The sequence below is a fragment of the Catharus ustulatus genome, chromosome 6, assembly GCF_009819885.2.
Source record: "Catharus ustulatus isolate bCatUst1 chromosome 6, bCatUst1.pri.v2, whole genome shotgun sequence".
NCBI classification, from domain to species: Eukaryota; Metazoa; Chordata; class Aves; order Passeriformes; family Turdidae; genus Catharus; species Catharus ustulatus.
Window position 1 is genome coordinate 50,335,156 of NC_046226.1, and position 15,681 is coordinate 50,350,836.

Genomic DNA, 15,681 nt, shown 5'->3' on the forward strand with positions numbered 1-15,681 from the left:
TCTAGGAAACCACTTATTTCCCAGGTGTCTTAGCAATTAACTTCTGGATCTTCTATGAAGGAAAGACCAGATTTACTTGGTGTCAAAACTTAGAAGATGCAGAAGGCAGGATGTGATGTTGCCCCTCTGATTTATGTCTGTCTGTGAGTATTTTTAAGTGTTTGTTTGTGCTGTGTGTGTCTGTGTGCCCTTGTACTGCGTGGTTATAAGAAGAACAAAGCCATGCACAAGAAAAACATGAAGAAATTGCTATATTTTCCACACCTGGTAAGATTCCCATTGGTTATTTGGCTGTATTCAAAAGGCTAAGATTTTTATTGCTCTACTAGCAAAAGCAACCTTTCTTCATAGTGGAGCAGTACAAAGAAAGAGCACAAAAAATCCCCACATCACAGTGCCTGAAATTCTGTTTGAACAACTGTATTGATTGGGTCTGACCCCTTTACATTTTTTTCCCCCATTATTTGAAAAGGTGCATCTAACTGCAGCTGAATTGAACCAACCGCAATGAACTTTCTATGAAAACTTCTTGAGATATTTCTTTAGTTCAAAGCTCTGGAATTTTAAAGAGCATTTTTAATACAAGTCTGTTGAGGTACCCTGTGCAACAACCACACTTGGAATGTTAAACTACAGGTAAATGTAGGAGGGGGGTAAAATTATAAAAGCTGCTGTGAAATTGCTGAGAGATGGTGGAATAACTTCAAGTGCTAATTATAAAGTAAACAAAACCAGAAAATACTGAATATGTGTAGAAAGTAAGTGGATATAGAAAGTACATGCATATTTGAGCACTGTTGACTTGTTATTTTCTTGTCAGTGCTCCTGGTTGCCTTACAGAGAGTGGAAAACAGCCTCCAAAGAAAACACTAACAATTAGCAGTTTTGGAGCAGCTGTTGGTAAAATTGTGTTACCAGATGTAAACTTAAAGGACAATGATGTTTTCTTGAATCCTCTTACCAGGAGCTGTAGCATAAGGAAGCACTAAAAGAAGGAAGAGATTAAGAAATCAAAGGTGAGTAGTGAGATTGTAGAAAATAATGGCAGAGATGTATCTGCAAGTGAGGTCTAAGAAAGGCTGAAGGTGAGGGTGGAGAACAGCCTGGTGGTGGGAAGTGAGAGGCAGTAAAAAGATGCAAAGAGCTGAAATATGTAGACTTGGACAACAGCAAAATACTTCAGTGAAAGGACTTGGCCTAAATTATAGTGGAGAAGGTAAGAAGGAATAGCTGGCAAATGAGAATGTTTAATATCATAGTGCAAAAATGGCATGCAAAAAGAGTTAAAGGAGTGGGGTGTTGGTAGTAGGGGATGAAGGAGAGTCAGTGATGACTTCAGGGTAGTGTTTTGGTAGCAGGACAATTGTTTTTCCTATTGCCAGTTGCTGTGCTCTGTTCCTAGACAGCCTCTGAAGTTCTTTTCAGTCTTCCTTTTTTATTTTTCTCCACTGGATCCTCATGTGGCCACCATAAATGGTACTGGGTTTGGATAGATAATAGCACAAACTGTAAGTGTGAGCTCCTTCTGCACCTGCACATCAAAATTAACTCAACTTGGGTTAAATCACCAAACACTGTGTTTCTTTAACACTGCACAAGAACTAAGGAGACTCACCTCCCATCACGATGCTGTGTACCTCTTGCACTGAGATATTTTTCTCAGGCTTGAAAGCAAACAAAACCAACTTTTGCTCTGTCCCTTCAGCTGAGGGTACCTTGACACATGTCCCTTCTCTTAATCCCCTGACAGCTTCCAAGAGACTGATGCAAAGAGCTGTGCCAGGCTTTGATTATGAGATATTGCACTGCCACTTATTCTTTGTCTCCTGTAGTTTACAGAGGCAGCTTCAGTGCATAATTTAATCCCTGTACTGGGGACTGTAGCAAATCCAGGGAGATTTCTACCAACCGTCCTCTCTGGCATCAGAACAACATGTGCACGTCGTCTTTGATGTGAATTCCCCAACCAGAGCCTTAGAGGGACCTATAGCTTTGAAGCTGGCCTATAAATTGTGCTTTCAGGAATCAAGTTGTCAGCATCCTCTTCAGGAAGAAAGGGAGAGTAAACTGCAAAGCAGTTGCAAGAAACCACAGGGCAACTTACAGATCTGGTTTCCTTGGCCTCGGAGAATTCCTGTAGGATGGTGAGAATCCCTTTTTACCTGGCTTAGAAGCACCTTCTGTGGTGGCTGCTGGACCTGTGGGCACTGGGGCTGGGATGGAGCTCACCTGGAGGGGTTCTTGGTTCCAGGGCAAACGGAAGGGGAACAGGCACACGAGTGCATTTGACCTCATTCAGGTGTTTTCAGTCTTCCAAAGACTGTAAAGACTGCCAAGTGCTGAGAACGCACCTGTACTGCTCTTTGTGTAAGCAAATTTTTAGTGTGGTTTAGAAACACATGAAAACTTACCAGATGTGGTGGTTGTTCTGTGACAATCATCTATGGCCTAACTTCAGTCCTTCCCTGAGGAGTAGAACAGGCAGACTTCTGTCTTTCTATTGAGATGAAAATTAACTGGTCTTGCAGTTGAGGAATTTCAGTGGGCAAGTCTTGTTTTAATAGACAAATGCAGTTGCCCTTCTTATTAATCAGTCTGCTTATCATGTGTTCTGCTGACATCCCTGGGAGCTCCTTCCATACCAACTTGGAAAAGCAAAGGGCTGACAGGAGTCAACCAGGACAGCGATGTTGATTTTTCCTGTGTTGCCTCTCTCCAGTAAGCTGAAACCCTGCTCCTACCCATGTCACTACTGGTGATAGTGTTGTATCAAATGGTGCTAAAACTGACTCCTGAATTGAAACATTCACTGCACAAACTGAACAGACAAAACGAGACAAGACTGTGTAGAATTCTTCCTATTTTGAGCAAGTGAGTCTTAGATCAGCATCACAGACACTACCCCACATCTCATCAGATGTTCATATTTGGTGTTCTACTTTTGGGGAATGGAAGTCCTGTTGCTTTTTGTTTTTTCTTTTTTTCTTGGTCAGAGCTATATGTAGAATAGTTTAATTTCAGGTTGTTTTTTGTTTTTTTAATAGTTGTGTGTTCTATTTGTTTGTAACTGAAACTGATGGTCTAATCAGGGAGGCAAGGGGCTGAGTGGAAGAGCCCCACATTCTGCCTGTCAGTAGGCAGCTGTGCAGGGCTGGTCAGCTGGATCTGCTTTTCCTGGGTATTTCCAGATCCCATGTGAATCTGCAGACAGCAGTGGTGCTGGGACAGAGAAGGCAGAGGTGAGAGGCAGCCACTAAAGAATTTTAACAGTGAAATGCTAGTTGGAGTTTAGCTTGAATGTCTAACCAAGAAAACTTGGGTCTATTAGGAAAGTAATTAGTTGATCTCTCAAGGGGTCGTCTCACTCTTTCTTAGAGATAGAGTAGCTTTCCTAAGTCATGGTGAGGTTTTCTCTCTTCGCAATGCACAATTTTTTTTCTCTATGTATTAGAAGCTTGCAGTATTGGGAAAACAAAAAAATCTACGCAAATCAAGTACAAATAACTGACTGTTAGTGGCTGCTGTAGCATTGTTTTTAAAATGAGTGGACAAGCTAGTATTAAATGCAGATGTAGTAAAACACAGTAATCAAAATCTACACTCAGTTTCTATTTACAATATTACTTTTATTTTTTCCATCCTTATTCCAAGTCCTCCCCCAATAGCTGATGCTGCAACGTTTACATTCAACTAGGTAATGATAGTACAAACTTCTGCTTTCCTTCAGCCAACTGGCTTGGAAATGTTGTCTGCACATCAGGAATTGTACACAGAAACGGAGTCCCAGGAGTCCCCTGGAACACTGCTGTGGTGGTACTAGGTACAGTGCAGGTGTCCTGTTCTCCCAGACAGGAGAGGCAGGTGATCTGTCTGACATACTAAGAGGAAAAAAAGTCTAAAATGCTCTGATATTTTATTCATTATATGAATGCAATGACTCTGCAGAGGAATGGATGTGTTTAATTCTTGCTGGAAGGAGTTTCTGAACTCCTTTCTAGGAGGCTTTCTAGGCATATCAGCTTGACTTGACAGGTACAGCCTTGTGCTAATTAACTCAGACCTCCAAGTGATGCATGTACAGGGAGAAAAGGAGGAAGGGCTCGCATACTTAACTCTTTATTCTATATTTTAAAAAAGCTAAAATGATTTGTATATCCTTTTCATTATCAAAGTATACTTTTTCTTTCAAAGTAAACTGGTTTCTTTGGGAGGTGTTATTTTTAATAACAGCTCAGTGCTCTAGCCAGGAACCAGTAATTCAAAAAATCATTCTTTTCTACTGAAAGGCAGAAACAACTACAGCTCCTCCCCCTCGTTAGAAAGCCAAAGCAGTTAGAGCCTTCTGTTGTATCATACTTTTCTAAAACATATTCTCTATGCAACTGCTGTAGGACTTCAGATGGATGCAGCAATCAATGCTGTCACAAAAGTGAGCAATTTCTCCTCAGCCCTGCCAACACTAGCATCTATAGACAAAATCATTGTTTAAAGCTCTAGTACATCACAGAATAATGCTGATATTGGTATTTTACAACTAATGCAACATCACGGAATTCACATGTAACCTTAATAGTTAAAAATTCAAGACTGGGGTACTAACTGAATAAACCACTAACATGAAGCTTCCTTATCTGGCATGAAATAAGGGAAGGGATAGTTCAGATAACATTGTAAAGATTGGGCAGGACCAAAACAGATTTATTTCTCCATCCAGGATTTTATACGCTTTACAAAAACCAGTAATATCACTGTGCCCATAAAAATGTTATCCATGGCAACAGAAAGCAAATACTACTTTTTGTCATCTAACAGGGTCTTTTTAAAATCAAAATACAAAGATTTGTGCTGTAGCAGTCCTCCACTTTGCACGGTAACAATAAGGCTTACTGTACTTTAAATACAAAGCTGTTACATCTGCAGTTATGAACCACTGGCTTTCACAAACATCATTTTATAGTTGCTTTTTGCTTCTTTTTTGTTTTCTGGAACCTCAGCTTCATCATGTTTTTCAGTAGCCTGTAGCTCCTCTGCAGACTCCTCTTGCTCTGAATCAGAGCCACTTTCAGAATCCTCTGAACTCTCATCAGAGGAGTGTCCAGCTGCCTCCTCTTCGTGTTCATCTTCCTGAAACTGTAAGTTCAGATTGAGAGAGGTAAAGTATTCTTTCCTGGCAACTCCACTGCAGCCTTTAAAATTTCCCAGTGAGATTGTTTCACTTAAAGGCTCCTTATAATTTGTTACTAAAAGACACTAATTATCAGACAGAAAGCAACTCCCTGAAGTGGTTAATCATGCCAGCTGTGACATGCATGGATTCATCAGCCACTGGTTTATTTAGTTACAGTAGAAATCCTAAAGACATCATTCAGTGAGTCTGAAGTTCCGGATCACACCAGTTCAGTAATTCCAGTATTGACACTGGACTATTTGTCACAGAGTGTGACACAATGGAACTAAAGGCTAGACCATCAAGAACTCACATTTGTGACTGATCTCTGAAAGGACGCTTAACAAACTGCAGCATGAGGAATGCTGAAGTAATCCAATGATACTGCTAACAACAATGCAGATGGTTATCCTGCCTACTTATGTATTCCTCAGCAACACCCTGATTTAATATATTTGTCACTTAGAGCCCTGATCAGTCTTGACTGCTCTGGAGCATTAAGGCATATCTTTTCACTACTCATAACAACGAGAAGCATCAGTCATTTATGAGCACCTGAATGGCCACCACAGTGTACACAAACAGCAGGCAAGTGCCTGCAATAAGTTTGTCCTTTAATCCAAACCACATTAGTCTGCTTGGATTTTTAGACCCAGTAGCACCTTGTGTTAGTGAAGTGAAAGCCAAATCGTTCTGGAAATGAACTCAGTACCTCACTGAACCCAAGCCCGCAGTGGCGCCGGTTCCGCCCCGACATGGTGCTGTCCATGCTCTGCTGGTACTGAGACTCCAACTCCTCGTTCATTTTCTTGTCTTCTTCCCCTGCATTGCCCAGGGTACTTTGGTTATGGTTCATTCAAATTAACAAAGACATCAAATTACAGGAAGTCACATTTTCAAAGGCAAGAAGTTTAAATGTAACCATTCTAAACTAGGATCCAGTATTACTGCGTACAAACCATCAGACTTTAAAGCAACGGGACCAAGTGTGCAAGCAGGATGGATACAAAGAGGGCTGGCAAGTTCCTGACACCTGATGCATTCCAGAGTTGCACTATGCGGTGTTATGTTCTACAGAACAAGGTAAATGTAACCAGTGTGAGTTCTCTGTGCTTCCAGCCAATACTGCAGCATGCCCTAGCAAGGAGAAACTTTGTGACCTTCACTACATAACAAGGGATTACTGTGATTAAATCATCCCTCAAATATAGCATCACACCTTGGGACAATAGCACCACTCTGGTTTATGGAGCTGTTTCATGCATCCAGAATTACAAGGAGCAGTTACTACAGTTCTGCACTTTTCCATCTGTAGGAATTAGCAGAAAAACTAATTTTCATAGCTACTTCTACGGCCCCTTTATTTACTTGAGTAAGTGGTCTAAAATAGTTAAGGATCCTATGTACTTGGAAAAGATAGGAATCTCTAATTCTCCCCCAGAAGCCTACAACACTAGCTTTTAATTTGTATCTCTGTGAAGCTGAAAGGTTGTATTGCAAATCCACGTTTCTTCATTTGGAAGTTAGAGCTGTATGTTGGACAAAGAAGTGTTAAAACCCCAGCATTTTAACTTTTTGCTATTAACAGACGAGTACTGATTCTTTACGACTTCAAGAAGCATCACTTCCTTGCTAGAAATTCAGGTATGAAGGAGTGATTCTCAGTCTCTAAGCTAACAGCAACAGCACCTGGAACCAATCTTCAGGCTTATTTTGGGTCCATAGATAATTTTTCATCACATGAAAAATGATCAGTGGGGCACATCAGGGGAAGGTTTCTGGAATATGAGGGCAAGTTTTCTGGAATGATGACAGCTGCTATTCCACAAGGCTTTTTATCAAGGCTTCTCTCAGGCAGTGCAGTCCAACCCAGCTGGGTGCCATGTACTTTGACTTCCTAAGAAAGCATGATAAGGAGTTACCGTGCTCCTACATGACATCCGATTATTGCTGATTGTCAAGATGACCTTGCAGACCTTGTGAGCTTTTATCTCATTGCTTTAGGGCAGAGATCTTTCTAGCAATAGGTAATCAGGTCAGGGAGAAATCAACCCCTGTTCTTTTCTGTGTACAATTTAGTTTGATATCCTGGCATATTCTGGTCACAGAAACTATTTGCCAGTAATCTAACAGAAATAAGGAAGTCTACAACTCCACAGCCTGACCCATCTTCAGCTGCAGCCACAAAACCTGAAATCCCTCCCTGCCCTATCTACCAAGCTCAGAGCACTGGAATGTTCCTAAATAAGGGTTAGATTTCCAACTTTGTATCAGCTGTTGGATAAACTGACCTGTCCTGAAGTGAGAGGTTGATCTGTGGTCTCCGATAACAAGGCGGCCAGTATGTTCTTTCTAAAAGAAAAGGCAGTTTGTTTTGGAGCTTTAGGGTGCACTGACAGCTCTGCCAACATCCTGGACATCTTGAATGGAAAAGGTTTGCTGTCAAACCCTGCCACCCAACTGCAGAACTGGAGTTTTACTAGCTAACAGCTTCTGCCTCTTGTGAACTTGTTTCATCTTTCTTTTGCTGAATTTTCTGAAAAAGAAACCCCAACAACTACACAGTCTTTGCCCTTCCCAGACCCCAGAGATGGTTCTGTTTCTTGCCACTGATATGAAAATTCTCCTACATGATGCTAGACAGATGTGTATTCAGGTTCTCATAATTTACCCTGACACCCTGCACCAGTTCAGACCATGCATCTTAGGATGATCCCACAGTGTCAGGTAAGACCTTCACAGTGATGATTAATTTATTGGCTCATTCATTAGCAAATGTGTCCCAATAGGCAAGAACTGGCATTACACAGCAAGCAGCATTAAGTACCCAAGCAGCATTAAGATGAGCAGCAGCAGGATGCTTTAATGGAGCACTGTATCCCTATCCACTACAAAGTCCTAATTTTCACCTCTTTAATACTGTTAGTTATTTAGCCTACAAAATTACTCTATTCAAGCAAAATAAGTTACATGTAAAAATGTTTTTTTGAAAGTAAGTAAAAGTGCAATACTAAACCAACCTTTTATACCTGAAAAAAATACTTTTATATTTAACCAGTTTTGTAGCACTTTTTTCACCAAGCATAACAGAAATTTTAGTTTTAGCGTATTTTCTGTTTAAAAATACACCCTAGCTTTACTACTTTAGTGGTTTAGTCTATCAGCTACCACTCTTATAAAGTTTGTTTGTTTTTTTTTTCCAGGGCCAGAGAAATTTACAGACCTAGTAGGTAAGTTTGTTGGTTTGTAATAAGGCCTTTCTCTCGGAAGCGTCAACAAGTAATTTTACGAGCTGGGCTGAAAGCATTTAAGGCGTGGGGTGGGGATGAAGCTGCGGCGCAGGGACTCGACAACTTCCGAGCGCCGTCTTGTATAACACGGCTGCTGCTACACCAGCACTGAAAGCCGAACCCTCCTGGCAGGAGAGCCCCAAGCCCGGCAGCTCGGGCTTGTTGTGCTTCGCTGCGCTCGCCCCGCAGCCCATGGCCCGCGGAACCCCGCACCCCGGTCCGTGTGCCCGCCCCGCCTGGGGCCGGCGGGCAGCGGGGCGGCCTCACCTTCGCGGCGCCCATCAGCCGCAGGAACTTCTGCTTCCGCTCCTCGTTGCCGAGGTCCGCCGCCTCCCAGCTGCTGGAGCCCTGCGGGAGCACACGCTCACTGCGCCCGCCCGCCCCGAGCGGCCCCTCCGCCCCGCCGCAGCCCGTGCGGGCGGCCGCGGCCTGCCCGCGTCCCGCCGGGGGCTCCGCCGCCGAGCCGCGGCCCTGCCGCCGCCCCCCGCGCCGCCAACCCCCTCCCGCCGCGCCGCCGCCCCGCGCCCGGTTACATCGGGGGAGGCCGCTCGCTTCAGGCCGTGCTGGCTCTGGGACTCCCTGGCTGAGCTCATGGCTGCGGCTGGGTGACCGGGCCGCGCTGCCGCCTTCCTGCCGGAGCCGCTCCCCCCGGCGGGGCGCGGGGCGCGCCGGGACCGGTAGTTCGGGGCGGGCGGCGGCGGTGCGGCGCGGGCGGGAGGGGGACTACGTGTCCCAGAGGCCTCCGCGGCACCGCGGCCGTGACGGGCGGGCCGGGCCCGGCTCCGCCTCGGGGCGGGCGGCGGAGCTGCCGGGAGACGGGGCCGCGCTTCTCGGGGCTTCCCGGCACTTTCCGTTCCTCTCCCCGCTCAAGAGTGGCCGTCCTGCCCGCTGCTCGGCTCGCTGCAGTGCCCGTTCGTGTGGCCCGCACGGAGCTCCAGGTGTTCCCAGTAACCCCTCGGTGCCTCTGGCTGTTTGCCGCCGCTGTTGTTCATTGCCCCCGCACGGGTACAAAGCACAAATTCACTCACTGCCCCCAAATGCATTGGTGCATAGAAATATCCCAAAGGCGGGTGCCAAGAGGGTGGTGCCCGAGTCTTCACCGTGTGCAGGACGGGGAGCAATGGCCATAAACAAGAAGTTCCCTCTAACACGAACAAAAATTTCCTTACACTGAGGGTAGCAGAGCACTGGAGCAGGCTGCCCAGGGAATCCCTCTTTCTGGAGACATTTAAAGCAAACGATTGCAATTTTTTTCCTTTTTTTTTTTTTATGTCAAAGAGCTAAAGTGAGGTGTCTTTTTTTAAAGTGGATTAGGTCCCTTCCAGCCCAAACTGGTACATGGTATCTACATGTGTGATATGTAGAATAAAATAATTTTCAGTGACTCTTTGTACAGAATAGCACTAGGATATTGATGTTTTATTTCACGTTTGCATTACTGCTCTGCTTGAGTGTGCAAAACCAATCAGAGAGGCATATTTGCTTTCTACAGCTTCCGTGGTTCTTGTTTAACAGTGAAAAAAGAGCACAAACGATACTTAATCTGAGAGAACCGTATATTTGCATCTTTTACTTACTATTATACAGAGACCATTAGTAATGGATTAATTTAAATTTTAGCATCTAGAAATTATTTCTAACAAGAGGAGTAAAGTTACCAAAAAAACCCCCAACAAACCCTGAAAATGATATTACCTCATACGTTAAAAAGTAGATTTTTTTAGTAGTATCTACCAGCATTTTTAGTCTATTTAACTTAATAAAAATGGTGGTAATCTAATACCAGTGAAACTGTGTTTTTCCTTTTTTTAAACATTAAGTTGTTAGTTGTTCTAGTGTTTCTGTACTTTTATGGTTGAAGACCTCTATCTCAATAAAGAACAAGTGTGAAAATTTTTTATGGCTGCATTTCCCTTGTGGGACAAAGAGAGAAGGTTTGTCTTTGTAAAAAAATATGACTGCTGGAATCAGCTTTATAATTGTCTTAGTTGTGGCTTATTGTTAAGTTCAAGTCTTTTTCAGGGCAACTGAAATGAACTAATGTTTGTGTCTGACTAGGGGTTTGTTCATTTTGGTTTTGTTTACATTTTGAATAATGATGTGGTGCTGATATTTTAGTGAGAGACTTTTACAATTTTTTTCTCCCTTAGTGTCTTTCTTCCTTTAAAATGCTCTGTTTCTGAGAGAAGAGATACCTTACCAAACAAAGACATCCTGAACATTAAATGGCAGCCGTCTACCTATGGGATCACTTAAAAATGAAGTGATCTGAATGCTAGCAAAAATGTGGATTCTCTCAGTAGCAGAACGGTTATGTAAAGGTTTTGCTTATCTTCCTGCAGTTATTACAGATAAGTCTGAGGATGTGTGACTCATGAGCTTTATATAATTCCAGTAACACTAATAAATGATAAGAAAGGAGTTCTGGAAATCCTGTCATGCTGGAATTCAGTGTTGTATTTGCTGTATTCTTTTGAGCAGAGAAATATCCTTTTTCTCAGAACAAGGGAGACTGAGTTTTTAAGAAGAAACACATCTTCTCTAATCTCTGAGGCTGTTCTGGAATACAAACAAAACAATAGGTAAGGACTCTGGGCAGTATTTGTGAGAGTTTTCCACTTTTTTGACATAGTCTCTCTGAAGACACTGTCCTGAAGTTAACATTCAATTCACAGGAGGTGAGGTTTTGTCGTGAAGCTGCGATGCAGAAACAGAACCTCAAGCAGATGGCTGCCTGTGTAGAGGGAGGAGCAAGAGGGAGGAACAATGAGGTTTCTTGCTGGACATGAACAGAGGCAATGAGGTAAGAGTGAGATGAGATGAGCTGAAATGACACCTAAGGTAACAGAATTATTTGCTGTCATGTACAATTATCCCCTTAGACTTTTCAATATGTTGCTGCTGCTGTGGTGAGCTGCAGTCTGTGGGTGGGAACCATCTCTGTGGGCGCAGGGTAGGTGCACACCAGCTCTGTTATAGGACATGCCAGAAGAATCACTTGAATGAGGAGCTTCCAAGGTTTGCAGTCTGCATTATAAAAACTTTCAGGCTGAAAAAACCTTGTCAAGGAAAAAAAAAGAAATTCTGAAATTAAATGAAAACAATTTGATGGAATGGCATGAGGTGAAGTGCAGTGAAATGGATGTAAACTTGCTGAAATGATACTCACTGAAATAATGAGATCTCATTTCCTTTCATGGAAAGGGGTGGGGGTAGGAAAGTTGAGGCCTAACTGGATCTTGTTGAATCAATTTCATGAGTGAAGATCCTGATGTGAATTCTTCACAATTATTTTTTATGTAATTGGTTTTTAGCTTTTTTTTGTAGAGGTTGAGTTGATTAAAGTAGAACCAGATCTGACAACTAAAATATTTTCTCATAATATAATGTGATAATGATGTCTTTGCTGTGCAGTGGTTGACTCAGCTGCAATAATAAAGCTGTCACATAGTGACCAAGATAGTGGTCAGCCCTAGTTTGGAAGCCATGGATAGAGGATTAAATCTTCCCCTGGTTAGTCCTGGCTCCACTCAAGACTAAGTGGCTTTTGGTAAATTATCTCACTTTTCTGCTTTATCTGTGAAATTAGGATATCTGCATGCCAGCATTAAGAATTAATTATCAGTTGCAGAGTGTGTGTTCCAAGCAAAGTATAAGTGCTAAATATTAGCTGTAGAGTAATTGGACTACTGTAATTTATAATATACTCACTGTCATTGGCTTATAAAACAGGATCAACCTCTTTTCAAGTGCTGTAGAATGTTTAATTGTTACTAATGAACTTCTGATACTCAAAGTAGCTATCACCATGGGGCAGGGAATGCTGCCAGCACCTGTCTGTAAGAAAGCTTAACAAGGAAACAAATGCCTTTTTTTTAGCTTGAAAAAAAACCTAAACATGTACACATACACCTACTTTAAGTGCACAGTTTAAATTACATTGTTTTTAGACAAAAGCTTTATTTAATATAAAATAGAAACACAACATTACCCTACCTTTTCATCTCTTTCAACCTATTTAAGTTGAAAATGTTTCGTTTTCTTAGCAGCTTTGCTTAGTAGCTGTCACTGCACTATGTGGAGGGTGCAAGAGGGAAGAGTGGAAAATATTCTGCATATCACTGAAAGTGAGGAAAAAAACTCTTTTACTGAAATCTGACTTGCCCAACAAACTTATTCAATATATTTTAGTGGCCCTATGTCTGCTAAAACATCCCAACCTCTTGTTAAGTTTTCTTTTGTGGGGTTGGGAAGAAGGAGAGACAAGCTAAGAGCAAAGGAAGAGATGTCAGCAGAAGGGTTGCTGAGAAGGGAGCATCGGTTGAGCGAAGGCACTCGTAGCTGTTAACATTTTAAAAGCCCTTTCAAGGACTAACAAAATAAAGGATAGAGAGGCCCTCATCCTGAAATGGCTTTTACATTTCTGAACCTGTTGTAAAAGCTTTTTTAGAACACTTCCCATCTAAAATCAAAATAGTTTCTATCGTAAACAAGACAGACAGCACATCAACACAAAGACTATCTTCACGTACTTTTATTTCTGGACTAGCAGAAAAGGCCGTTATTTAATACCACAGAAAAAAGAATTGTTGTCCCAGTTTAACAAAGGAAGAAAACAAAGAATGGGGAGATTAAGTCCTTGAACCTAGGTCTGTGCAGGCTTCTAGTAACCCTGCATGTGTTAGGCTTCTACTAAGATTTTTGTTTTAATTCCCATTTTTTAACACCATAAGAGTTAAATGTTGAGAAGCTTTGTTTTTGTACGGTCCTAGTGCAGACAGTTCCCAGGTAGTTTTTATATCAGTGTAGCAAGGCAAGGCCAACAATGTATGTCCTGCTGGGAGCTGATGTGAACCAGCTACCCCAAAATAAGGAAATACAGTGGTTTACTCTCTTAAGATTTTACATTGTATTAAACTCACTAGACCTCTTCACTTACACTGTGCAGGGTACAGTGCTAGAATACCATACCTGAGTAAAAATCATTTTTATTGCAATGAAGATACAGCTTTATATATCTCACTTCTTTCCCTCTTTTTCTTTTGTGCTTGCTAGCACATAAAAGCCCCAATAAAGACAAGACATTTCACAGAAAGTACCTGCCAAGTTCAATTATTCTACTGTGAGTCTGAATGAGGAGAAAGTCTTCAGTATTATCAAAATGAATTGTGTTTATTTAGAGTGAAAACTCTGTTCATCCTTCCTTGGGTGTATCTTCTGTTCCCTTTGGTACACAGTTTCATCCATCTGTACTAAATCAGAATACTTTAGGGAAGAGAGAATCTTAACATTTTTATCTGTTTGTCTTGGTGAATTTAACTTATGAGTAATTTGAATGTAGTGTGGACAAACCACTGCTTAACATACTCTAGTGAGTAACAGAACACTCTGCTGGAAAAGGTTGAACAAAATTAACATAGTTCTTTTTTGAATCTCACAGTGCTGTGTAAGCCAAAATCTTTGAAGTCTGCTGAAAATTGTAAACAGAATTTGTCTCTTCATATATCTGTTTCTGTTCCTAACAGCTTTGAATGTTTTATTGGATGAACAAAGAGAAATTAGAAGGAAATATGAGTGGTATGGAGAAAACTGTGACTCTGTGTGTTCTCCTCCTAACCCTGTGTGATTTTAATAGTTTCTTCTCCTTAGGGACTTCAGTGACATTCGTGGAAATGGTCAGTGGAAAGGAATAAGAAATAGCACCAGGTATCTTTATCCTGCTGGTTTAACTTGATCCTTAGAGATATATTTTAAAGGTGTGGAAAAAACAGGTGTGCTAAAGCTCTGATGTATCTGCACAGCTCCCAAGTCAGGGTCCTTTTTGAAAAGAAATATTTCTCCTCAACTTTCATCATCAGTAGAGCACACTGACTTTTCACATGTACCCAGTGTCCAAATAACCTTTGAAGATGGCAGTAGACTTTTTTCCTGTCAGTATCTGCACCTCCCTGACAGAGCTGTATCACAATACTGTCTGCTGCCACTGCATCAGAAAGATTTTTCCTGCTGCAAAAACAGTTTCATTAATTTGTATCCTGACAGTTATCTGTTTAAAATGTGTGATCACTCATTACCCCTCTTATTTAGCCAGTTTGCATGTGTTCTGTGACTCGAGTGTCTCCTAGGCAATGCTGATGTTTGCTCCCCTTAGCTACTGGAAGATCTCTACTCTACAAAGGACATGTTTGCTTTATCCCTGTACTGGGCTCATGGGTTATTAATTGTGTTTCAGTCACAGCCTATTGGCTTTGAGTGTCTGCAAGAAGCACAAAAATAACAGGGAAATTCATCACTCTCTTTTACCTGTTTAACACCAACCTGTTATTTCTTACATCAAGTCTTTAAAATTAACGTAGTGATCTTTTCAAGACCTACACTCTAGTAATTAACTACAAACTATCTGGCAGCATTGCCAAGAACTAAAGTAGACTTTACCATTTTGATATTCATACTCTAATAATAAATGACAGTAAGTTGCAGGTGCAATACTGCAGCAATTTATGTATATTTTGACTTTGACCATGGAAATTTGGAGCCCAAGCATCAGGATATTTTTATTAATCTGAAATAATAAATTTTAAATAAATTAACCTAGGCATAAAAGAGCACGTCCACTTAATATGGTGATATAAGTGACAGGCCAGAGACTGTCATGGAATTGTGGGCAGAACAATCTTCTTTACATTAGGATAGTGGTTGTGACATACAGACACAGTGTGCCAGGAAGAAAAATATGCTATTCTACTGACTTTATGCCACCTTCCTTCTTTTGCTGGGGGCATAACAGGAGCCTGTTTCTGTGTTAAGTAATGCATCATTTCTAAAGCATTTGGGATCCAAAGAGGGAAGGCTTAGTACAAATGCCTTGTCTAATGCTGTTAATTTACTAGAAATAAGTTCTGTAGAGAAGACTGAAGACTTTGTTTGAAAGAAAAGACAAGAAAAGCAAATGTAAGGCTGGCTGCTGTCCCTGAATAGTTTAGTGATTGCCTGGAGCGCGATACTCTGAAATGTTCCTGCACGTTGTTAAAGCTGGGATGTGTATCATACAAAATCCTAGCACATATTTCATAGGAATATGTAGATGGAAAGCACCACCTGGGGGCCATCCAGTCCTACCTCTTGCTCAGTGAAGGTCCAATTAGAGCAGGTTACACCAGGCCATCTCCAGTCAAGCTGGACTGTGTCCAAGGATGCTGATGCCACAGTGTTTCTTGGCATCCC

General features: G+C 41.8%; 1 protein-coding gene across 1 annotated transcript; it reads right to left on the reverse strand.

Moving 5' to 3' along the window:
- Positions 1-3,605: 3,605 nt before the first annotated feature.
- On the reverse strand, positions 3,606-9,113 carry C6H11orf58 (chromosome 6 C11orf58 homolog). Its single transcript, XM_033063369.2, has 5 exons — positions 8,991-9,113; positions 8,725-8,805; positions 7,459-7,519; positions 5,880-5,989; positions 3,606-5,130 (listed from the first exon to the last, which is right to left on the reverse strand). The coding sequence occupies exons 1-5, from the start codon at positions 9,048-9,050 to the stop codon at positions 4,921-4,923; spliced, it is 522 nt and encodes a 173-aa protein (XP_032919260.1). The 5' UTR covers positions 9,051-9,113; the 3' UTR covers positions 3,606-4,920.
- Between the last annotated feature and the right edge of the window lie 6,568 nt (positions 9,114-15,681).